Source organism: Gavialis gangeticus, unplaced genomic scaffold (assembly GCF_001723915.1).
Source record: "Gavialis gangeticus isolate Ggan-Ray unplaced genomic scaffold, GavGan_comp1, whole genome shotgun sequence".
Taxonomy (NCBI): domain Eukaryota; kingdom Metazoa; phylum Chordata; order Crocodylia; family Gavialidae; genus Gavialis; species Gavialis gangeticus.
Genome location: NW_017728992.1, coordinates 158,835,828 through 158,861,768, shown reverse-complemented (window position 1 = coordinate 158,861,768; position 25,941 = coordinate 158,835,828). Strand labels below are relative to the sequence as shown.

Here is a 25,941-nt window from a genome sequence, read left to right as displayed (position 1 = left end):
CATGTTTTTCCATCCTGTCTCAGTATGAATCCCTCATGGCACTGGCAAATATACGAATCGTCATTATCAACACAAACATGCTCACAGCCATGGTTGACTGATTTGCAGATGTCTTTACCTGGGAATGGTTTAGATAATGTTTAATGCAGTTTCCTAATGGAATATTTTTATAAACTTACAGGGCTAATTATACAAGTAAAGGGAGATAGGAAGCAGAATATCTGGAAGTGAATCTGTAGATTTTTGTGTGATGTTAGATGGTTATTTATGTGGGACATTAGTTTATCTCTTACATGTAAAAAAGAGGGAAATGCATCATTTGGATTGCCTTCATTTAGAAAGCAATCTTCTTGGACTAGGGACAGAACTTACACAGAAACTGGCTTAAGTGATCAGAAACTAGTTTAAACCTGTAACAGAACAGAAGTTAAGTGTACATAAACCAGTTTCAAAATGACAGAAACTGGTTTATGATAAACCTGGTTGAATGTACTATCAGACAGACTTAATTCATTGAGGTCAAACCGGCTTATGTAACTTCTGTCCCAGACCCCTTCCTGGTTTAAATTAAATCACAGTCCCCCAGCATCCCACCATGCCTTGTAGCTCTGGGCTGGGCTGGGCTGGGATATCTGCTCCAGCAGGGCTGGCTCCAACCCTGGCTCTCTAGCTAGAGCAGTGAGGGCTGTCTGATAAGGGGGTGGGGGTGGGAAGGACTAAATTACCTTCTGAGGTCCCTTCCAACCCTAATTTTCTATGATTCTGTGGAAGTTGATACATTTAAAATAGGAGGCAAATTTATAATGTGGAGAATTATTATCCGTTGGGACAATTCACTAAGGGAAATTTGGTCGATTTTTTATCATAGGCAATTTTCAAATGAAGATTGGCTGTTTTTTTAAAGAAATGCCTACTTGAGATAATTAATTCAGGAAAGGCCTATGGTCTGTATTAGGCAAGTTAGTTTAGATTATCACAGAGTTCCCTTTTGGCCTTATTACTCTAAAAATAATCGTCCATTGAAGGGCTGTGAAATCCCAATCTACAGTGGAGCTCAAGCTACTTACTTCGACATGTTTTCCCATCTCCCTTCAGTTGGAATCCTTTATGGCACTGGCAAATGTATGAATCATCAGTATTAACACAAACATGTTCACAGCCATGGTTGACTGACTTGCAGATGTCCTTGTCTACGGATAGTTTAGATGACATTTAATACAGTTGGCTAGCTAAAACACTCTTTATAGAAATACAGATTACAGTGATAAGAATAATTATTGTAGACTGAAAGGGCTGTGAAGTTACTTCTTCTTTTCCTGCTGAAGACCCAGCAAATATATGGCTACTTACTTCTACAGGTTTTCCCATTTTCCCTCAGTATGAATCCATCATAGCACTGGCAAGTATAGGAATTGTCACCACTAACACAAACGTGTTCACAGCCATGGTCAACTGAATTGCAAACATCTCTATCTGAAAATAATTGAGGCATTTGCTAGTTAAAACACTTCTACAGATGCATACATTACAAAGTTAATATTCTATCAAAGATCAGGCTGCTTAGATACTTACTTCTGCAAGTTCTCCCATCTTCTCTTAGTGCAAATCCATCATGGCACTTGCAGATGTATGAATTATCAGCATTAACACACACATGTTCACAGCCATGATTCACTGATTTACAAATGTCTTTTCCTGGGAATAGTTTAGATATTTAATACTGCTTCCTAATTAAAACAGAGGTATAAATGCAAATCCCATAAAGTAAAAAAAGCAATGAAATTCTTCCGCTGCTTTTTTTTTGTCTGCCTCACACATACAAATATAAGACAAAACAGTTACTTACTTTTGCATGTTTTCCCATCCTCTGTCAGAGTGAATCCCTCACGGCATTTGCAGACATATGAATTGCCAATATTAGCACAAGTATGCTCACAACCATGGCTGACCGACTTGCAAACATTTTTACCTGGTAATAATTTAGATGGTTAGGAAAGTTTGCTAGTTAAAATGCCTAATAAACACAGTCATAGTTTTCCAGTAAAAGAGTGCATAGTTCAGTATGTCCTTGAATTAGTGGAATCGCTCAAGCAATGTGTTCCCAGCCATCACTGACTTTTTCATCTTTCGTAACAGACGCCTTTTTATTCACAACCATTTTATTAAGGGGGAAAAATGTAAAATTCTAGGCTAGGTAAAGATGTTATATCTATTTTGCTTTAAGCATGCAGAAAAGCACCCTGAAGCTGTAACTGAACAGACGTGCGTGTCTCTCAGAGTCTTTTGAAAACAGTGGATTATCCTTTAAGTTAACCCTTGATGGATGAGTTTTAGACTAAAACTTGTGTTGTTAGAGTGCTTTATCAAATGTCTGTGCCAGATCCCATAAAGGGTTAACTTAGAACACGATCACTGTCACCCCAGGCAGTGTTGTGCAAGGCTTCACTCTGGCCTTAGGCAGGCAGTGGTGCACTGTGTGGCTGTGGCTGTTGCATGGCCAGGGCTTTTGCAGGGAGAGAGACCCCAGACCTCACCCCCTTGGCTGGGCAGCCCTCCCAGTCAGCCCAGGGGGTCTGTGGAGGAAAGGGCTCTGTGTCTCTGCAGCAGCCTCAGCCCTGTGGTGCACTGCTGCCTGGCCAGGGAGGCTGCAGGGGAAGGGGCCTGGGGTCTGTGTCCCTCCAGCAGCACTGGCCCCAGACCCCTTTTCCTGCAGCTCTGGCCACTGCCTGGCTGCGGGGCGTGCTGTGGAAGAAGGGGTCTGGGATCTGTCCCCCACACAGCTACTGCTGACAGTCATCAGCTGGCAGGGGAGCCGGAGGGGTGCTGGGCTGGGGAGAGCGGCCACTCCAGCAGCCCCCTGGGAGGTAAATGTTCAGTTTGCTCATGCTCCAACTCAGGGGTTGTCAACTGGAGGTACACAGGGGTAACTTGGGAAGGCCCAGGGGTACATGCAGGTAGGTGGGGACACAGTGCTACCACCCACCACCCCACACCGCTTTGCCTAAATTATTCAAACCCTTTTTATCGTTCTCCATTGCATATTTTGGGCAAATAAATGAAACATCATTAATAATACTGAAAGCTCCTTGGTTGCTATGTAAGGAGATGAGCCTTGGAAACAGTTAAACTTTTTAACCTGATTTCAGAAAAAGAAATTGCTTGCCTGCTGCAAAAACGCAACTCTGTACTAAAGAAATTTTGTATCACTAACAGTCCAATTTCAGAGCTACTGATTTATGCTGCATATATGATGATACTATACAGAAATCATATAACAAGCAATACAGCATCAGGCTTATTGGTCTGATAACTTACGTTTACAAGTTTTCCCATCATTTCGTAATCTGTATCCCTCAAAACACTGACAAGTATAGGATTTTTCACCATTCACACAGATATGTTCACAACCATGGTCACTCAATGCACAGTAGTCCACTCCTTCATGATCATGTTTGAAATTGTAGAAAAAAGGAAGAAGTTAAAGGTTTATGTATTAGTAACTACTCATTTCTAACAGTGTTGCAGGTCATATGAAAAAACACATACCTTGCATGGCTTGAACAATAATTAATTTCTCCATCCTAAAATATACCTTTAAGATATTGCAACAAAGTCTTTAGGTATGTTTTGCAGTGGTTCCATAAACAATATTGAGGAAATTGAGGAATTACTACAGGCCACCAAACCAAGGGGAGGAGCTGGATCTGGAGTTCTCTCAAGAACTGACAGAGGCCGTGCATGCAAGGGACTTTGTTGTCATGGGTGACTTCAATTACCCGGACATAGATTGGGAGGAACACTTGGCTAAGTCAGATCATTCACGCAGTTCCCTGACTATGATCAAGGAGCTCTTCCTGGCCCAGGAAGTGCAAGGGCCAACCAGAGGTTACGCTCTCCTAGACTTGGTCTTGGTCAAGGGAGATGATCTAGTGTGTGGCTTGAACATTCAGGGTAGCCTGGGAGACAGCAACCATGAAATTATCAGGTTCACCATCTGCCGCAAGGTCAACAAATCAGCCATCAGAATTGAAGTCCTGGACTTCAAAAATGCTGACTTTGACAGGTTCAGAGCATTAGTAGGGGAGGTAATGCGGGAACAGGAAGGCAAGGCAAATGGGGTGCATGAAGAGTGGTCGTTGCTCAAGGATACGATCCTCAAAGCACAAAAGAAAACTGTTTCTGTAAAGAGGAAAGGCAGCAGAAGGGCTGGCAAGCCCTCCTAGCTAAATAGGGGCATTGCAGTCCTCTTAAAAAATAAAAAGATGTACACACAGTGGAAGCTAGGGATGGTCCTCAAAGAGGACTATACAACAGCGGCCAGCAGTTGTAGGGAAATGATCATGAAAGCCAAGGCGGTGACAGAGTTTAGGTTAGCTACAGTAGTCAAGGACAATAAGAAGTCTTTCTTTAGGTATGTAGGCAGTAGAAGGAAAACAAATGGAAGTGTGAGACCCATGCTTAACACTTCAGGACAGCTTGTAACCGGCATTCAGAAAAAAAATAACTCCTGAATATTCACTTCACTTCAGTATTTCACCGGACCAAGGGGAAAGTCAAGCAAGATAAGGCTCATAGAGGACATGCCAGGACTGACAGCCTCCCCACTGTGGATGCTGAGCGGGTGCAATACCAATTAGAAAAGCTAGACATTTATAATTCAGCAGGACCGGATGGACTCCATCTGAGAGTGCTGAAGGAGCTGGTTGAGGTCATCGTGGAACCCCTGGCAAAGCTCTTTCAGAATTCATGGTGCACACGGGAGATCCCTAAGGATTGGAAGAGGGCAACATAGTGCCCATCTTCAAGAAAAGGGAAGGAGGAGGACCTGGACAATTATAGGCCAATCCACCTAACCTCCATCCCAGGGAAAATCCTGGAAAAGCTCATTGAAGAATTTTTGTGTGATATGCTTGTGGAAGGTAAGATTCTAAATGACAGCCAGCATGGCTTTGTCACGGATAGGTCTTGTCTTACCAATCTCATCTCCTTCTATGACCAGGTCTCTTGCCACCTGAACACAGGAGACGTGGTAGACGTTATATACCTAGACTTCCAAAAGGCTTTTGATCCAGTTTCCCATGATATCCTTATGGGAAATTGGACATTTGTGGGTTCAGCTGCTTGACGGTTCAATGGATGGGAAACTGGCTACAGGGTTGGACCCAGAGGGTTCTCATGAATGGATCTGTGTTGTCCTGGTGCGAAGTGGCTAGTGGTGTCCCTCAGAGGTCCGTGCTTGGACCGGTGCTTTTCAACATCTTTATCAATGAGTTGGATGGGGGAGTGAAAAGCTCGCTGGCCAAGTTTGAGGATGACACTAAGTTAAGGGGCAGTGCGGACATGTCAGAAGATAGGTTGCTGACACAGGCAGACCTGGACAGGCTGGATAGTTGGGCAGACCAGAACCAGATGAAGTTTAACACTAAGGTGCTCCACCTGGGGGCAAACAACCATCAACATACATACAGGCTCGGTGATTCATAGATTCATAGATTAAGGGTCGGAAGGGACCTAGTAGATCTTCTAGCCCGACCCCCCGCCAGGGCGGGAGAACAACAAAAAACCCCAAAAAAACAGCTTGACTTGCACCACGGCCGAAAGGGACCTAGGGGTAATGATTGACCATTGTATGAATATGAGCCATCAGTGCAAGGCGGTGGTCAGCAGGGCAAACAACACACTGGCATGCATCAACCGATGAATCTTGTGTAAAACTAAGGAAATGATACTCCCACTGTACTCAGCACTGGTGAGACTGCAGTTGGAGTACTGCACCCAGTTCTGGGCACCGCACTTCAATAAGGACATGGAAAAACTTGAAAAGGTCCAAAAAAGAGCCACCAGTATGATCCGGAACTTGCAAGGCAAGCCGTACGAGGAAAAGGTCAGGGGCCATGGCCTCTTTAGCCTAAAGAAGAGAAGGCTGAGAGGGGAATTGGTAGTGGCTTACTGCTATATCAGAGGAGTGCATCAGGAGCTCAGTGAATAACTGTTCACTAGGGCATCCCCAGGGAAGACCAGGACCAATGGATATAAACTCCTGGAAGGCTGCTTCAGGCTTAATACTCCTTCAGAGTCAGGGTGTCCAGACTGTGGAATAAACTCCCTCCAGAGGTGGTGGATTCACCTACCCTGGAGGTTTCCAAGAGGAGACTAGACAGTCACCTCACTGGGGTCACCTAACCCCAGTTGTCTTCCTGCCTAGGGCAGGGGAGCTGGACCCGATGATCTGCAAGGTTCCTTCCAACCCCAAACAATCTATGAAATCTATGAAAAATACCTGTCTACTAAGAAAATAGCTTGCAAACCAGAGTGCAGTTATTTCAGTGCTTGTTCAAAAAACATAAAAGCTACTTTACTATGATTTCATGCAATATCCAGGAACAAAGCTACAGACATTTCCTCATAATCATTCATCTTTTAATGATGTTGGTGCACATTTATTTGATGTTAAAGCATATACATGGTGAATCCCAGAACTAACTGTATGCCTGGTCCTGTAACTATAGAAGCCAGTGGAAAGGCTCTTGTTGATTTCAGTGGACTTTGGGTCAGCCCCTGTTCACTTTCAGGTAGAACAATAACTGATAAAGGTGGCTTTAATTCAGTTATACTTGGCCACTTGACTTTCATAAGGATTTTATTTTCTTTAATGACAGAGAATTATGCCTTGAGAGTTCCATATGCAGTGCTCAACTCAGCTCTGTTTTATGTCTATTGCATGCAGGGTCCTGCTTGCATACTGTAATTAGATGTCAGAGCAGAAATCAGTTTATCACAGAGATGATACAGTTGTCTTAAGATACTCTTGCCTGTGTGTATGGCACCAGTTGCTGGACTCTCAGATGTTTTTACACTAGAAGTAGAGTATGCAAAGTGGTAAGTCCTCTGTTCAACTGCTCACTTATGCTATCGAAAAGTGAAAAAACCTTTTATGACAATCTAAGAGAATTGTCTATGATGAGATTTTAACAACTCAGCTGAAGCTCAGAAGCAGCACAAATTCTGTTCCCAACATGATGTGCAGAGTGAATAAGCTGGCAAGAGGAGGAAATATTAAGGGAGGACCTAAATCAGTGTCAAAAGGATCCAGAAGTCACTGTACAGCTTCAAAGTTCCTGATGGGCATCCAAATACCGACTGGAGGAAAATAAGTCAGATTAAAAGAATATCTTTTCTACTACCAAGGAAACAGGACTTTCCATTGGCAAGTTGATAAACTTTTAAAATCAGAACATGGCTGTTTCTCTATAACAACTGGCCCAGTTAGAAACACTGGGCTGCATCATCCTTCTATTCCTCTTCCACCTAGGAGACATAAGTTTTGTCCTGCAAAATTATTTGACCCTCATCTTGAGACCTGCAAGGATGGATAGAGTTTTATGGACAGTGGGGAGGCAGGAGAGGGTGAAGATAAAGTTGTTTTCTGCTTTTCCTGAATTTCTCCTGGATCCTCTCTGTGACTGTAACTCCACAGAGGTAGTCTGATTCCTGCTGAAACTATGCACAAAGGAAAGGAAAGCAGTAAATTTAGAGGCTTGAGAGGTAATGTGGCTTTCAAAGTCTGCAAAATCTGCCAGAACTCTCTCACCAGAAAGGACAGTTCCAGGAAAAGTCAACAAGATGACATTCATTCAGCTTTCTTTCCTTCTTGGCCCCTTATGCATATTTTTTTCCAATGGCAGTTTGGCTCACAAACACGATTACACTGCGATGATTCTTAATGCTCATTAGATGCATAAAGAAATGAAAAGGTTGCTAAACCAAGTCTAATTTCTGATGCACTGGGGCTCCTATGCTAAATGAATTAGTGACTCTGTCCTGAGGACTTGTTTCTCTTGGGTAAGCAGTAAAGCAACAGAACACTTACATACACACATGTGATTTTAAGGGCAGGAGCCTACTGTTCTATATAAGTGTCCACATGAGCAAGAAGGATAGAAGCTGATGAAAGTAGAGGGTGAAATATTCCAGTGGCTGCTTAGCTATAATAGACTGCTCACCCATCAAAACCCTCATCTCTAACAGTAGAGAGAACAGCATAGGCCCAGTATTCTCTTCACCCCTATCAGCAAGAGAGAGAACAGAATTGGACCCATGACTGTCTGGGTAACTGAGGCTAGAGCCATCTCCTCTCAAAGGGATTGTGGAACTGGATGATGAGGTGGATAGTAACCTGTTTAAATTCGCTGATGACACCAAAATTTGGGGGGAGGTGAGCACGCTAGCAGGGAGGGAGAGATTGCAGAGGGATCTGGATAGGTTACAGGGGTGGGCTAACAGGAACAGGATGCGTTTTAATACGGACAAGTGCAGGGTGCTGCACTTGGGCAGTAGGAACCAGCAGCACACTTACACAATGGGGAACTCCCTACTCGAGAGCACGGAGGCAGAAAGAGATCTTGGAGTCATTATTGACTCCAAGATGAACATGGGCCGACAATGCGAGGTCATGGTTGGCAGGGCTAACCGGACCTTGTCGTGCATCCACAGGTGCATCTCGAGTAGAGCCAAGGAGGTGATCCTCCCCCTCTACGCGACGCTGGTCAGGCCACAGCTGGAGTATTGTGTCCAGTTCTGTGCGCCCCATTTCAAGAGGGATGTGGACAACATGGAGAGGGTCCAGAGGAGGGCCACCCGCATGATCCGGGGACAACAGGGCAGACCCTACAGTGAGAGACTGCGGGACCTGAACCTATTCAGCCTCCACAAGAGAAGGCTGAGGGGGGACCTGGTGACCGTCTATAGACTCACTAGGGGGGACCAGAAGGGTTTGGGGGAGACGCTGTTTCCCCTAGCGCCCGCTGGCATAACAAGGAGTAATGGGCACAAGTTGATGGAGAGGAGGTATAGATTGGACATCCGCAAAAACTACTTCACAGTTAGGGCGGCTAGGAGCTGGAACCAACTTCCAATGGAAGTGGTGCTGGCCCCTACCCTGGGGGTCTTTAAGAAGAGGCTGGATGCCTACCTGGCTGGACTCGTTTGAGTCCCATTTCTCTTTTTGGGGTTTTTTGTTGTTCTCCCGCCCTGGCGGGGGGTCGGGCTAGAAGATCTACTAGGTCCCTTCCGACCCTTAATCTATGAATCTATGAATAAAAACTGCAGCCTGAAAACAGTCTCTAAGGCCATTTATAGATGTCACATTTTCTAGGTTTAATCTGGACTACAGTTGTCACTATATGCTCGTTGATGTCTGTAGTCTGAACTAAAAGTGGATCCAGTCTGAATGAACTAATTAGGTAATCCTTTTTAGGAACTCAGCAAATAAGCACTGCAAATATCAATCCTCACAAGGGAAAAAAAAACCCTCAAGTGAGTTTTTGCAACACAACAGAGCCTATCAGGTAGAAAGTAACACCTTTACAAAGTCAAATGTGCTGAAAACACCTCACTGGTGACTACTTTTCGGTATCCTGATTAAGCCCCCAACCCTGCCCAAGCACACGGGCAACTGGTCTGTGAAGGGGACAAACCCTCTTGTCCCCACCCACTGCCAGAACACATTGGCTGAGATAGTCATCAACACTCAGGTCAATTGCACTCAATAAGATTTCTGGAACAGCACTTTAGATAACAGTAGGCACATCTACATGTGCATATGCTGCTGGATGGGTTTACTCTAGAGTCATTTACTCTGGAGTAAACCCACCCTGGGCCTACATATGCACCCATTTGGGAGCAGATTTGCTGCTCCTGGCAGCAGTTTGCTCCCACTTCCTCTGGCCCTGCACTGGCCCTCTGTAGCAGCCAGGGGAAGCTATAGGCTCCCTCTGGGTGCTAGCTCAGGGGCTGGCAGGGAGCACAGAGCCAAGAGACAGCCGTCTCCTGGTAGGGTCTGGGAGACAGCTCCTTGCCCCCAGGAGCTGCCTGCTGCCAGGGTGGGCTTCAGGAGGGAATTCCCACTCAGCTAGGGGCTCATTAATAACTTCCCCACCAGCAGATTGGGACAGGGGGCTGGAACCTGTCCCTCCCTTACAGCTCTTTCCAAGCCCCCTGCCTCTGATTGCCTGATTGGGCTGTGAAAAATCTGTAGGGCTGGGACCTGCCCCTGACCGGGACAGTTCCTGGGCAGCCCTGGGCTGTTCAGGGAAGTCTGCACATGTAACCCAGAACTGGATGGGGACTGCCTGAAATGGGACAGTCCACAGCCACCTCCAGGCTGCATGTGCAGACTTCCCTGTGCAGCCCAGAGCTGGACAGTAACTGTCCCAGCCAAGGGCAGGTCCCAGTCACCTCCAGGCTGGGTGGGGAACTCTCCCCTTGCAAAGAGCTCCCTGCTCCAGCTCTGCAATTGTGGAATGGGGGCTGAGACATTGCTCATTGCCCCCGTTGTGTGATCATGGATTGGGGTCTGGGAGCTCCATGCTGCTGGAGCAGGGGGACATTGTCCCCACCCAGACTCCAGTGGTGGAGTCTACTCTGGCAGCTGGCAGCTCCTGGAGGCAGGGAGCAAACTCTTGACCCCTGCTACCTGGCTGACTAGGAGCAAATTTGCTCTCAGTCAGCCGTCTCCATGTACCTTACTGCACAATATTTGGATTTTAGCCAGGTCAAATTAACAGTCTCAGCTGCTTAGCTGAAAGCACAATTTGATGTGGAATAAGTTATTAACTTTCACTTTTTTTAAAATTACTAGTATCAGTCGTTATAAGGTGAGAAGCAAACACATTGTCATAGAGCAGATGGTGGCCCACGGACAAAGAAAAGTGAAAAATCAAAGGGTCAATTTTCATCCCAGCAAAAAGTTAGTATTTAAGTTTTAAGGAGCATTTATATGGATATCAAGATATTTTGAGTTGTTTTAATTAAGGATAAGTGTTGTGAAAAGGATAGTAGATGTAATGCTTCAGAGTTTAAATCAGCCTGAATGAGTAGTGATCAGGATGAGATCTAATGTGAAAGTAGATTACTCCACACTGCTTCTGTGGAGTTTTACATCATCTTTGGCCACCATGAAAGACTGAACATTGGCTAGATAGATCTCAGGAGAGAACCAGTCTCACAATTTCTGTGTTCTTAGCACTTTCCCCTGCTTTAATTCTGAATAAAAAATGATCATCAAGCGACTTACGTGTACAGGTTTTTAGGTCTTCATTAATGATAAATCCCTCAGAACACTGACAGAGGTAGGAGTCATCCGTGTTCAGGCACAGCTGCTCACAGCCATGGTCATTCTCAGCACAGTGGTCCACTCCTATTGATTTATGTTAGAAGTTGAAGAAAACAAATTGAAGGTTTAAACACCAAAGTCAGGACAGTGAACTTAGTGCTGGAGTTTTGGTAAAATGATTTTCAAGAAAAAAAATCAATGACACTGTATTTGCATCATTATCCCATCTGAGAAATCTGAGTTAATATTTGTTCCTCAATTATAAAGTGTCTTAAAATGATATACCTCACTTAACAAGGAGGTTTAATAACCCCCATTTTACAGACTACAATTGTGAGTCACAGAATGGTTTTATCTGGCCCATAATCATACCAGGTATCTGTGTCTAACACAGCTGGGAAGAGAGAACTCAGAAAGCCTGTCCAGCCCTGCAAAGCCATTTTCTCTTCTCTTCCTTCAGAAGAAAGAATCTCTCCTTGCTGACCATGTTTTTCTCAGAAAAAAAATGTAAGCATGAACTAAAAATTTCAAGCGGCTACATATAACAATTAGAGGATTATGAATAAATTCTGTTAAAAATATTCTGCAGATAGGTACTATTAGTTAAAGATTAAATGTGGGACAATTAAAAACTAGCAGTGTAGGTAACATCCTTAACGTAACCAGTTTGCTTTTTATGAGTCCCATTAAAGGTATGATAAAACCAAAAGCATGTGTAGGGACAGAAATGAACCTAGGGTTAAAGTCTGAACTAACTAACAAGGGGCAATCTAAAGGGGTAGCCAATAGCTCATGCAGCAAGCATTTGTGAATGTACAATGTACAGGAGCTGATCAAAGTAAGTTGGGGTGGGGAGAAGGGTGGGCAGGATTGGGGGGGTAGGTTCACTGGGGGGTTATTTGTCTCAGGGTAGGAGGAGCTGAGGGTCTAAAAATAGCCCCCAGAAGACCCACTTGCCCTCCTGATCCCAGCAAACCCTCCTGGATACCAACAACCCTCCATGGACCCTGCTAGCCACCCAATCCCTCCAGGCCCCCTGTGGACCCTGCTTGCCCCCCAAACCTGACAAACCCTTCCAGTCCCCACTAACCCCCCATGGACTGTGTTGGTCTCCCCAATCTCTCCAAGCCCCCATGTAGACCCTTTTGCTCCCCCAATCCCACCAGACCCTCCCAGTCCCACCAACCCTCCCTATTGACCTGCTTGACCTCCCCCAATCCTCCCAATCCCTCCCCCCGCACAGACCCTGCCTGCCCCCCAATCTCCTATGTGGACCTGCTTGCCCCTCTGATCCCCCCAAACCCCCCGCAGACCCAACCAGTCCTCCTGTTGCCCCCAATCCTTCCTGTGAACTCTGCTAGGCCCCCTGATCCTTCCCACAGACTCTGCCTGCCCCCCTAACCTTCTTGCAGACCCTGCTAACCCACCTGATCCCCCCATAGACCCCACTTGCCCCCCGCAATCCCCCAAAGACTCCACTGCCCCCCCATCCTGATATACTTTAGATCAGGCGGTCATAACTTTCCACTAACTCCCCCAAATGTCTGTACATACCCCAAATCATTTACAGATGCAAGGTCAGCTAGATTATCATACTTCTATTGATAGCTCTGTTAAGACTAGGAAAGCCTTTCTGTAGGGAGACTTTTTAAAGATATATATATATTTTATATAAAGCATAACAAGCTTGCCGGAACTGGTTCAGCCTTAACATCATACATAGTTATAAATATTGTTGACTTGAACAAATGAGGCTGAGACTGAAGTTTTTATGAGTTATAGTAAGCTCCAGATGGCACAGTTTCCTTTTTTCCATGGGTTTACATCATCATAAATAGAGTTGTGTTCTGGAGCAGTTATATAAGAGGAATGTGAAAAAAACTAAATCACACAAACTGCCATCCTGTTTGTCTAATTAAATCCTCTGTATTCCAATCTCTTTTACAAAAGAGATGCCCAATGTAACATATATAATTAATTTCATTTTTAATATTTAAACACTCTATTTTCTAAAGCTATACCTTTTTATATGTTATTTTAGGTAGCAGTGAAATAAAATATAAATGCTATTTATCATACTTGTGAAACTAAATAGATACTTAGGTCAATGCCATGTTTTAAGAGCTTGATCTGTAAAAATAAAAACTTTAATGAAAAAAGAAAAGGCCCAGATTTTCAAAGTGACTATTGATGGAAGAACCTGGATTTACGGGAGCCTGCAATAACCTATTTTGTAAAGTATTGAACTCTCATCTGAATAAATCAAAACAGGTTAATTTATTTATAATACAATATACACATATTTTGTATGCTGCAGAATCCATCTAAAATGGAAGGGTGTTTGTGTCGGAAGCTTGCAAAGAACTTTTTTCAGCTATTTAGTTGGTCTAATAAAAGATACCACATCTGCCCAAAGAACCTTGCCTGCCTACATCCTTAGACCAACACGGCTACAACCAAGAACCCTGCAGAGTCCACCAACACTTTCTTTTGAGTATACCATTTTATCATTTCTTTTGCATATGCCATATTTAAAATGACATGCCTCTCAAATAAGACATACACCTTGGTTTTGCAAGGCAGAGGCTGTGTCTGCTTGAGACACTGAAGGCGTAGTTGTTACTGTGCAGTCAATTTTTTATTACTTGCATACACAAGTACTAAAAGACTGAGTATTAACCAGAGTTACTGAGCAGTAGCATCACATCATGCTTCGTGCCATGTGATGCTACTGTTTAGTAGTAATGAGCTACTGCACAATCAGCATCTCATGTAGACACAGCCAAAATGTAGAAAAATATTTTTCCAGTCATGGCTGACAGTGTAACATGGAATGAGTTGTTCTGGAAACTATGTTTCCAGAAGGGGCAATAGCAAGATTGTTACTTTTTTTTAACTGAAAATAACAAAGTGTTTCCATACCACAAGCTTCATCAAAGTACTACAGACTACATGTAGTAGCCCACTTGCCCACTGCTCCTTTAAGGCTTAAACTATAGTACTCAGCCCACAGCTATGGCTCTGAGAAAGTTAATATGGACTCCATTCTTTCTGCTCGCTGGGGCCAGGGACAAGTGGCAGCCATTTTGGAGGGCTGATTTTGGGGGAAAGGGTGTGTGTAGTATGTCAGTAATTATGGTAAAAGAAAAAATGACTTTCTGATCTGGAAAAAGTGTTGCAGCACTGGTTCATCAGAAAAATGTAGTTCTGTATTTTTAAGTATCACTTTAACTTTGCAAAATGCTTCTGGGGAAAAAATGTATCTGTTGATAACTAAGTAACCAAATCAACAGCCTTGGCAAGATTTTTGGAATAACATTGATCCTTTAATTGTTTTATGATTACTATAAACATGAAACCTATTTTTAATGGAAAGTCTCCCTCAAAGAAAACACACCAGCCTTTGAGAAGGGAAAAAGTCTCTATGAACAAATGTTATTATTCGGTGTACTGCTGTCCAAATGTCAGCTTACAATAGTTATGCATTTTTAACATTAAACATTTCCATTATATCAGACATGATGGTTGATTAAATCATTCCTGCTATTAAGATTTTATAGGTTAATACATTAGTTCTCTATTGGGTGGACATATGTAGGCATCTAACCAGCATTACTTCACTAGAACTGGCTCTTTTCAGTTACAGTTACAGTTATTTACATAGCACAAAGAAATCTCAAAAAGGCCTCCGGAGAGTACTCTTATTCTTTTAAAAACTCAGCCCACTGCAGTGACTAACTGCAGCAGTCTGTGAGAAACACTCACTTCTGCACGTTTTGCCATCATGGTTTAGGGTGTATCCAGGATGACATCTACATACAAATGAGTCTTCAGTGTTAACACATTCATGTTCACAGCTGTGTGTATCCAGAGCACAGAAGTCTACTCCTACGGAGACAAAGGTTAAAGGACACAAACTAACCTTATTGGTTTCTGAAACAAAATGGTTTAGAAAAGCCCATGCTGCTCAAAAGGCACTCAGATCCAGTAGTGCAGGGCTGTATCCAGCCTGCAGGGGTTAATGTATGACCTGTGGGCCTCCACCTGGCCACCACTACCCCACTACTCCTGATGCTGTGGCAACCAGGTCTTTGGGGTAGGGCAGCACAGCGCGAGGAGCCTATTGGATTTGCTGCCTGTGTGGCAGCAGTGGCAGGAGGCTTGCAAGGGTGGGGGGAAGGGCAAAAACTTTTGGAATTAGAGCCTGACCCATAAGCTCCTGGCCTGATCCAAAGTCTATGGAAAGGCTCCCACTGATTTTAAGGAAATTTGGATCATGCTTTTTGTTCTCAATTGTTTTCCTCACACTAGGCATTATGCTTGGAAATGTTTTCAGTATTCAGTCCTTTGCTCCTTCCCTGCTCAAGGCATTCTAAACCTAAAAGTACCAAATATATTCACAATGCAATTTAAAAATTAATTAACAGTGATAATGTAGACTACTATTCAAAATGACATGGGTATATTAAATGACAATATGACACAGGTATATTTCCTTAGTGCAGAAAACACAAACCAAAACAGAAATTTTTAGGATGACAAAAAAAAAATCATATTTGAAAAAAGTTTATTTTCTTAGCTTTACCAACGTGAACTTTCAATTAATGAAACAATGCTGCTGTATCTTCACTAGGTTCATGCATCTAGCAAAACTAATTCCTTGTGTGATTGCAAGTTTTGCTCAAGTCTTAAGAATGACACAAGATGCCTCTGTTTTGGAGGCCCCAGGCTGGAGGAGCTGCTCCATGCAGGAGTCCTGAGGAAAGCAGCATATATACATGCCCTGATTAAGAAGCTTGATACAGCTGAGGCTAATTTCTAAGTGTTTAAGAAAGTGGTATGGTGATTTAGGGGACATGTTTAACACTTAAGGAACACTAAAGCTACTTTTAGAACCTAAATAATATTGCCATTCCCAGAACTAGTCAAAGGCATCTATCTCTCCTTGGCTAAACTAAAATAACAAAGAAAATATGAAGCATTTGCAGAAATCCATTTGTGTTATGACAAACTAAAAAATTAGGAACATTTAAAGAAGTAATGAGTATCAATATCCTTCATTACTCTCCATATTTACTTCGAACTCTCCAGGAAAAAAAAATCTAATGTAAAATATGGCCTGTGAAATATCAGACAGAGCAGTATAATTATGGCAAAGTTGTGGGGAAGGAGGCTGGGGAGAGATAAGTTAAAAATCAGGCATAAAGGGAAAAGTGTTTCAGTCTTTACAATGGAAGAGACTATGATTTTTCCAAAAAGCCTTCTACTTGTGTGCAAAGTTAAAGCAGATGCCCTGATGCGCTTAGGTCAACTTACTTTTGCAAGTTCGCTTATCTGGATTAAGAGTAAATCCTTGTCGGCATTGACAAAAATAAGAATCATCTAAATTAACACACTCCTGTTGACAGCCATGGTTTTCTGAAGCACAGTAATCCGGTCCTGAAAATAAAACAGAAATGGGATAAAGAAACCCAATGACCTCACTTCATTTCAATTACTATTTCTTTTTCTGGACATTGTCCTGACTTCTTGCCATACTGTTTCAAGTATTTAAAACAAACTGTTCAGCGTTCACACAGACTACAATACATGAGAAATATTTTTAATGAACCCTGGGAAGATAATTTTTCAAAGGGCTATACGGAAGTTAGCGTTATCAGTATTTCTGAGAATTTTGCAGCCAAATACTGTAGGTCACACTGAAAACATTGATTTGTTTTTAAACAAAACTCATAATTATGTTATTTTACTGCATGCAAGTTACATATGCATTATGTTAAGTGAATCAGTTTACATCAAGTGTACTTGTGAATGGCATTCATCATATAGGGGCATTATTTCACCAGCAGCACCAGTGTTTGAATGACATTGGCTTGTTTTTTATGTGATTTTTGAGATGCAAAACTCTATGTGAGACACAAAGGTTGCCAAGAACACTTGGGGCACTTGTACACACTGCAGGGTTTTAGTCCTTAGGGTGGCATTCTATGCCCCCTACATTGAAATGATGAGTTTTTTATTGAAATGGTAGGTTTTATTTTTCTGTCACTGTATCTCTGTTATTGACCTGGCGGCCACAGGTGCCCACTGAAGTCAGAAGCAGTGAGGGCCCGATCCTTTTTTTGTTTTTTTGGCAGAGCCTGCCTGCCTGTCCTGCCAGGGGGCCATTAATTTATGCCATTAATCTGTCAGCTCGCTTCCTGGCCACAGGAGAGGCAGGAAGGCTTTGCAGAAAAATGGATCAGGCCCCTTGCCACTTCTGCCTTCAGCAGACTCCTGCAGCTGACAGGACACCTGGGGCTGCTTGAGAATGGGCTGGCTTCATCCTGGGGCAGGAAGGGGTGGGGGGGAGTGCAGCAGCAGGAGGGTGGCTGGGTGAGCTGGTGGCTGGAGAAGGCAGTGGGGTTGGTGCATAGGGTGCTGGAAGCCCAGGTAGGCTTGGGCAGCCCACCTGGTCTTCCACTGCACTGTGCACTGTCCTTGCAGCCTTCTCTGGCTGCCAGAAGACTCAGCTGCCCTCTTGCCACCTCCCTGCACTGCCCCAGAAGCAAGCCAGCCCATTCCCAGGTGGCCCCAGCCATCCTGCCAGCCACAGGAGCCTGCTGAAGGCTGAAGCGGTGAGAGGGGCCCAATCCTTTAATTCTGGCAGACCCTGCCCACCTCTCACATTGCTGGGGGGCGAGCTGAGTAGTAGCTGCAATGTTCCAAGTTGCAACATTACAAATTAAACTACACTGGGATATAGTTTAGTTTGCAAGGATGCAAACTCATTTAAACCCCCCAAAACTCACGTACGTGTAATGTGTGATGCCATTAAGCCACACAAAGGGAAATTTCTGTCACGAGTACATCATGACACCATCACGTGTGCAAGAGCCCTTGGTGTCCATACCTAACCCTGAACCAGCTCACATTGAACCAGTTCAAAATAGTAGTTCATTCCTCAGAGACCTTTTGTTTTGGGCTGTCTGCTGGTTTAATCACACATCACTGAACTGGTAACATTATTTATGTTTTCAAGCTTTGTCTTCATAACCAGAGGGGCTAAACACTTACCTTTGCAAAAGAAAATGAAAAATCTAAGGTAATCACTTGACTCTCTGGAACTGGAGTCCTAGTCATGGGGATATAGTGCCTCTGCCTTAGCACCAATGTGAATTTTGGCCTGGTTTATCAACGAGATGTGAGTTGAAGTCAAATTTGTAGAGAATAATTTCAAGAGTTTTAAACTCATGGGCTAAACATAGAGAGTCAAAAAGCCCAAGGGAGAATCGGTTGATGCTGCCTATCGGGAGCATAGGTTGAACCGATAACCGACTGAACTGACTTTCGTTTTCAATTGGGAAAGGCAAGCAGAGGCCTGACCTGGGCCAGAAGACAAAGGGTACTAGAGCATACCTCCCAGCTTGCTCCCACAGGAGAAGGAGTTCCCCTTATAGTGCTGGTCCTGCAAACCAGGCATCTGGCCACAGGGGAAGCTCCACTCCACAGGCTGGCCTGGGATCCTCCCACCCCTGGTCTGCCCAGCTGCAGGAGTTGCCGGGGAGGGGGGGGAGAGGGGGGCAGGGATGGGGAAAGAGAGGTGGGTGATGAGGGTAATTCCTCCCATGGGGCTTGATTGGCGTGAGTCACTGATACACATGGGAAAGGGGGAAAGGAGTCCCCCTGCCTGGGACTGGCCCCATAGCCTGGCATTTTCTCACATGGGGAGAGCCCCACATTGGGGATCCCCTGAGCCCTGGTCTGCCCAGCTGTGGGGGGAGGGGTTCCCCTTCTGTGGCTGGGCTGGTGTGAATCACTGACATGCAGGGGCGAGCGGGAATGAATCCCCCCACCACAGTCTTAGCCCCCTGAGGTGGGGTCTTCCTAGCTGTGGGGGCTGGGCCCCAGGGGTTTTTCCCCATCCCTGCCTAGTTGGGCTGGCTCCATAGAAAGAAGGATCATGCCCTGCAGCCCAGCACAAGCCGCTTGGGCTGCCCATTGTATCTTGCCAGTTGCCACTGGGCTCTGGTGGGATGTGTCAGGCAGCCTCAGGGGCTTGTGCTGGGTGGTGGGGCCCGATCCTGCCTTCTGTGGAGCGCTCCTGTCCTTGCCACTTGGTTCAAGACCCCTGGTCCGCCTGGCATGTCCCACTGGAGCCTGGCACCAGCAGCACCTGGCAAGATGCGCTGGGCAGCAGGGCCCAATCCTGCCTTCTATGGAGTGCTCTGGGCTGCTTGGCACATCTTGCTGGCTGTTGCTAGTACCAGGCTCTGGTGGGATGCGCCAGGCTCCTGGGGGGCTTGCACCTGGCAGGGGCAGATTAAGGTGTACTGGGGCCCTGGGCAAACACAAAATTGGAGGCCCCTCCCCCCATGGGAGCTGGATGGGGGGGGCGGGGGAAGGGCCCCTTCCCTTTCTGGTGCTGACAGGACCCCACCAGACTGGGGTGGGGGAGCACATGCCTGCCTCTTCTCCCTACTCCCTGCCCCTTCCTCCCCTGCTACAGCTGAAGATGCGCACAGACATGGGCACTCACAGACAGGCATGCGCTCTGCTCTCACTCACTCTCTGCAAATGGACACACAGACAGAAACACACTCCCCTTGCCATGAACACAGATGCACACACACAGACACACAGATACATGCACCCACACACAGATGTGCACACACACCAACTCAAAGATGCACACACAGATGCGCACACACACCCCATCACACAGACGCACACACAGACAGATGCACACATGCAGACAGAGACACAAAGACAGACAGATGCACACACATGCACACCCAGACACACTTTCCCCTCACAGAACCTCCCCCTTCCCCCTCTCAAGATCATGCTGAGGCAGCGCCCCCATCCCCCCACCCCCAGCTATGAGCTGCCCGTGGCTCCATCTAGCTCCCGGCCCTAGCCCCTATTAGACTTACCTGCAGGGAGGTGCTGCCCAGCTGTGTCCCATGTGGCCCAGGACATGCACAGTGTTGAGCCACATTGGGCCACAAGTGCTGCACTATGTCTCTGCAGGTGGGCAGATTGCTGGGAGGGCTAAGATGCATTTTGGGGTGGCGACAGCCCACCAAGACACCCCCAGCGCCTCTGCCTGCCTGCCCACAGAGGTGCAGCGTGGCACTCCTGGCCTGGCCTGGGCCTGCTCCCCCTACCCCAGCTGCACCGTGGGGTGGCACTCCCAGCCTGGCCTAGCCAAGCCTGGCCTCATTGGTGGAGGGGTCCTGCTCCTAGCTCATAGGGAAGCAAATGCAAAAGCCATGGTTTTAAACTTGGCACCATTTTTGTCCCCCTGCTGTCCATTAATCCACTTATGGCACCTGGTGGTGGGGAAGGGAGCAATTCACATAGGGCAGGATCAGGCCCCACTGCCTGTGCAAACTCTCTGGGCTGCCTGGTGCCTCCCACTGGAGCTCAGCACCAGCGACAGCTGACAAGAGATGCTGGGCATCCCCAGAGGTTTGTGCCAGGTGATGGGACCCTCCTCACTGTGTGTCAGTGGCTCACGCTGGCCCAGACACAGGGGGAGGCCATGGGGGTGAAAACTACTCCCCACAGCTAGGCAGACCAGTGTTTGGGGCAGTCCTGGGCCTGCCAAGGGAAACTCCCCAGGCACTAGGGTCCCCCCCACATGAGCAGATGCTAGGCTTGGGGTCTGGCCAGGAAGGGGGACTCCTAACCCCCTCCCCTCAGCTAGTCAGTGACTTGCACCTGACCTGAGACAAGGGACAACCCTCACAGACCAGGGCTTGGGACCAGGGCTGAGGGCTCTGTTCCCAACCTCCCCTACCCCTACCCCTCTCCACTGGCCCACATGGCTGGTAGGCACAGGCTGGGGAGAGAGGTGTTGCTACTTCAGCTGTGACAGCTCTGGGGTGAGGATGGGGCTAGGCCCAGCTCAGCTGGAGCAGACAGCACAGCCAAAGCTAGCTTGCCTGCCCTGTGAGGAGGATAGTGGGAACCCCAATACATCCTGGGGTGCTGGGGGACTGGGACATAGCTTGGGTTGGGATGAACTTTTCAAAAAAAGCTACTTCAAGCATTTCCCTTTGTGTTTTTTCTGCTGACTCAAACCCAGAGTGATTTAGAGCACTGGGGAATAATAATGTGCTCTTGCTCTGATCTGGTCTTATCACTTGCAACTTTAAAAACTACCTGACCCTCTTTCTTCATTCTTGGTCTCATCTGCAAGGCTCAGGCCAATTTGCACAGAAGTGGATAGATAAGTTTTGAAGTTATTTATGTTTGAATTCAGCAGCTGTAAGATCATTCCAGTCCCCTCCACACCAAGTGCTGCCCTGACTTCAGCACATGCCTGACTCCTGATTTATCAATATCTTAGTGCCCCTCCCTGGTTTATCTAAATTGTAGAGTTTTGAATGTTCTTCCCCAGTTTAAATTTATTTAATGCATTTGAAGTATTTTAAACTGGTCAAAATGAACTATAGGTTTTAATTGGTTTCCAATTATTTTAAGGATTCAAAGCTTGTATCAATGTATTCCCTATAACTGATATTTAGCTTGGTATTTATAAAGGTGTTTAAGGTATATTTGTAGTTTCTGTATATCTATCTGCATGGGGCTTGGGAGGGGGAAGGGAATCCCCACACTGAGGATCCCTTGAGTTTCAAATTCTTTTATCAATCTAATCTGAAAAAATATGACATTTTAGAAGCCTCCATATTTTGGAAGGAGCAACATTTGATCTGGACCACTGCTCAGGCAGTAGGAAGTATGAGTAATATTTTAAATGGCACAGTCATATGGCTATATACATGCATAGGTATGGAAATAATTTTGTGGCATGCAGTCCTAACAGACCTTGTCAGTCTTTGGCGAACTACATTGACAGACACTAGCTTTCTTCTGCCGTGTAAAGTTTTATGATACAATTTTACACAGTCACAGGTTATCCTAGATCTCTATGGGATTGCAAGGATGCAGAAACAATGTGTTATATTGCACTGCTTAATTTAAGAAATCATTCTTGCTCATATCATTATATAATATGGACTAAATTTGCTACTGGTATAACGATGCAACTCTAGAGTAGTTAATGGAATTAAACGTATCTACACACACTGACAAAAAATCTGTTCTCATAAGGTACACAGAAACAGAGGTAAGGCTGTGCTTTTGGCCTTTCCTTTCATAATTCCTGAGTGCAGCATACTTAGCTGTGCAATTTTACTACTACATTAATGTTGGGTTTTTTGCATTTCATTATTACACTTGTTTTATAAACAAAAGACAATTTAGAAATTGTGTTCTGTAAAACTGATCCATTTTCCTGATCTATTGAGTTAGGAAATATGACACTTAAAATAAAGAAGTGCTATAATCAGAGGGGCCATGCAAAACAGAGAATTTTGATTTAACTACCAGAAGAAGCAAGATCTCAGGGCAAGAACTTCTTGTTTATAGAGAAGGAGAAAACTTCTCTTGCTCTTCTGATCTAACATTGTTTCATTTATAAATAGACATTCTACAAATGTTCTCAGGAGCAATGGAGAATTATCAGGGAAAAGAGAGAGTACAAGGAGAGCAAATTTATCATACTTAATATTTTTCCCCAACTTACTTCTGCAAGTTCTTTTATCAGGGTTTAAAATAAACCCTGGATGGCATTTACAGTAGTAGGAGTCATCTGTATTAACACACTCGTGTTGGCAGCCTTGGTTATCCACTGCACAAAAGTCTACAACTGAAAAAGAAAAACCAGGGAAATGTGTAGAATTAGATACATGGAATCAGAAATAAAACATATATTTAATAATTATGAAATATATATTTATGTTATGATCAGAACTGAAGTAGTACAAATAAAAGTCAACAGGGTCTCTGCTCTGAACAGCTTGCTAATTGAAGGTTTTAGGGCAATAACTGATGGACCAACATTCAGGAGCTACTTCCTCTTTTGTAGCCAGGATACATTTTGAATGGCAGACCACATGTGTGGCTAAGACTAGGGACAGACATTACACATAAATCAGTTTAAGTGGTCAGAAACCAGTTCAAATCTGTAACACAACAAAAGTTAAGTGCACATAAACCACTTTCAAAATGGCTGAAACTGGTTTAAGATAAACCTGGATGGATGTAGTATCAGACTTAACTGATTTAGGTTAAATCGGTTTATTGAACTTCTATCCCAGATCTAAGGGGCAAGACTCAGAGTAAAATCCTATCTGCCCACATTTGTTTTTATCAAAAGGGGCAGACTAACTTGAGTTTCTTATTTTTAATACTGGGAAGTGCCAATTACTCAAAGATTGTATACCAATATAACTGAGATGTGAATCTGACTCTCAAAACTGCTTCCTCCACTGTATGTAGTCATCAGCCCTCCTTTTCCTTGAGCTACCCAAAACTTTTATAAGAATACTTGTAATATGTCTTCTTAGTGCTTTTAACAATGCCTTGGTCTTAAGCTTTACCCAAGGTGCATATAGCAAAGACTGTAGAAAGGCAAAATGGCTTTATTTTACATTAATCTTCTACCCCTCCATCACAAACCTGAAACCAGTGGAAGGTTCTGCCAGTCACCAGCACAACTTCTATAATTTACTTTCAGCTGCTTATGGCATCAATAAGAGGCTGTTTCAGCAGCCAGGAACCAGGGACAGCAGCTTCAGTTGCTTTATATCTCTAAAGAACTCTATGTGCAAAACAGCTATCAAAGTAAAGACCAAGCATACATAATTCAACTTAGATAGTGCCTTTTGTTTGACAGGTGCAGACTGACATAATTACCTAGGTGTCCTATATCAGTTTAGCAAATAAATCTTATTTTTACAAGATGGAAAATCCCTGCAACTTAAGCTTTTCCTTCATGTAGTAATTCTTAGGAGAAACTAAATGGAAATGAATAACAAAGCCAGGGTTCTTACCATACTACATTGCTTGGCTCACACTATGCTAATTTTGTCTGAACTGTCTGTTGAGAATACGATGTGCCACATTTTACAAACAAATCTGAGGGGGTACTTTCCTCTTCCCGCCAAGCAACAGCTCTGCATTAGCTACTGGTAACTTTTTTTGTTACTTTATTATTTCACCCTCCCAAATTAAATCAATATGTCCTTTTAAAAGATAACAGTTTCTTTGCTGAATAAATCAGTTCTCTCCACCATTCCTACCCTCTTCACTGTTGAAAATATCTACATGTGTGATAATATTTACTGAAACAATTTAATCACAAAAGTAGGGAATCCATGCATTCTCACTGACGGAGTTCCTGCTAACGCTTAGATATTTTAGTTTGAATCCAGACAATTTAGACTACCCACTGCATCTCATGCCTAGCTACTTTCCTGGCAAGCACCTTCCACATTTCCAGATTAAATAGCTCTAAATAAAAATCACATTTATTAAAGAGGTACTTTAATTATACAATGTGTAGCACAATTAAGCAGCTTTCTCCTGAAGCCAGAGCCAACCATGGATAAATTTCTGGTATTACAAAAGATGTATTAACAAAATAACACATCATAGAAAATATACAATTTTCCCATAAAAAATAATGCTTGTTTAATTAAAGAAAAAGCATACCCGTAAGAGCCTTTTTTGCTCCTTGTATTTAATTGCAAAATATTACATTGTACTGTGGTTTCTTCCAGACCATGCCCTACCTGAGGAAAATCCTATTTGACCCTCCCCAAAAGACCACCCTTTTCTCTACATTCAGATCCCTCACAAAGACCCATTTCTGCCATGATGCCTATAAGCAAGTGGCCAACTAATAACAGTAGAGTTGAAGGCTAACTAGATACCATCCACAGTTATTTCTAATGTTTTATCAACATATTAGGAACATCACCCTGCCTACTTTTGTCCCTCATACCTTCTGTTAGCCCATCAGTTGTTTTAGATTGAAATATCGTTGGGGAAGGGACTGTTCCCCCCTATTTCCATACAGTCTCTAATGTATTGTGGGAACAAGTGAGAACACCAATAAATAATTCACGCAGGATATGTATTTCTCCAGTTTGTTCTCTGAATGATAAACCATAAGCCCTTACTCACTTTGGTGAGCTGTTGCTCTCAGGAGTAGTTCCATTGGCTTCTGACAATAGCTAGAATGCCAATTTCTTCAGACTTTACACTAGAGACCACATGGTACTGACTGTATGAGCTGCACATTTTCTCTTGCCAATTACTTTTGGGCACAACTATGATTTTGCTGTTATAATAATTTTGGGACACAAATCAGCTTCTCTCAGGAAGGGGTTAGCTTTGTTGGGCCATGTTCAAAGTCTACCTATTGATTCTTTTTATCCTCTTATATTCCGGTTACTGCTAGTCGCACTTGTTGAAAATGGAAATCTTTCTGCCACATTTCTTTTAGTAAGTGGGCTATTAAATTCTTCATGGAATTAAATATCCATGGAAATACTGAGAAGTATTATAAAAGACTTCCCACCACAAGGCAATGTTATACTTTATTTGGATATTATGGAAAATACCCACAATTAGAATCAAGAATACGCCTTTCTAGTTTTTCTTCTTATTTATTTGTCTTTCACAGTTCAATTAACGGCTTTACGAGCATTTGTGGTGCTCTGGTGTGGTGCCAGAGGACTGGAAGAGGGCCAACATGGTTCCCATCTTCAAAAAAGGGAGGAGGGAGGACCCGGGAAACTATAGGCCAGTTAGTCTTACCTCAATCCTAGGCAAGCTGTTCGAGAAAATTATTCTGGCACACATCCAGGAGGGGCCAGCAGGGGACTGCATGCTTAGGGGCAACCAACACGGGTTCATCAGTGGCAGGTCCTGTCAGACCAACCTGGTGGCCTTTTACGATCAGATCACCAGATCATTAGATGCAGGGGTAG

At 44.2% G+C, this 25,941-nt stretch overlaps 1 protein-coding gene across 6 annotated transcripts in view; it reads right to left on the bottom strand.

The window, feature by feature from the left end:
* The window catches only part of MATN2 (matrilin 2), a 120,369-nt gene that overhangs the window by 23,497 nt on the left and 70,931 nt on the right, over positions 1–25,941 (bottom strand). Inside the window, exons 5-14 of one of the 6 annotated variants that reach the window (XM_019527974.1) lie at positions 22,689–22,811; positions 16,430–16,552; positions 14,879–15,001; positions 11,075–11,197; positions 3,316–3,438; positions 1,847–1,969; positions 1,573–1,695; positions 1,351–1,473; positions 1,068–1,190; positions 4–118 (exon numbers count right to left, since the gene is read on the bottom strand). In XM_019527974.1, the coding sequence (XP_019383519.1) occupies positions 4–118; positions 1,068–1,190; positions 1,351–1,473; positions 1,573–1,695; positions 1,847–1,969; positions 3,316–3,438; positions 11,075–11,197; positions 14,879–15,001; positions 16,430–16,552; positions 22,689–22,811 (1,222 nt within the window). Of the gene's footprint in view, positions 1–3; positions 119–229; positions 234–1,067; positions 1,191–1,350; positions 1,474–1,572; positions 1,696–1,846; positions 1,970–3,315; positions 3,439–11,074; positions 11,198–14,878; positions 15,002–16,429; positions 16,553–22,688; positions 22,812–25,941 lie in introns of all 6 variants that reach the window. The other 5 variants (XM_019527973.1, XM_019527975.1, XM_019527976.1 and 2 more) reach the window with 5 other exon arrangements.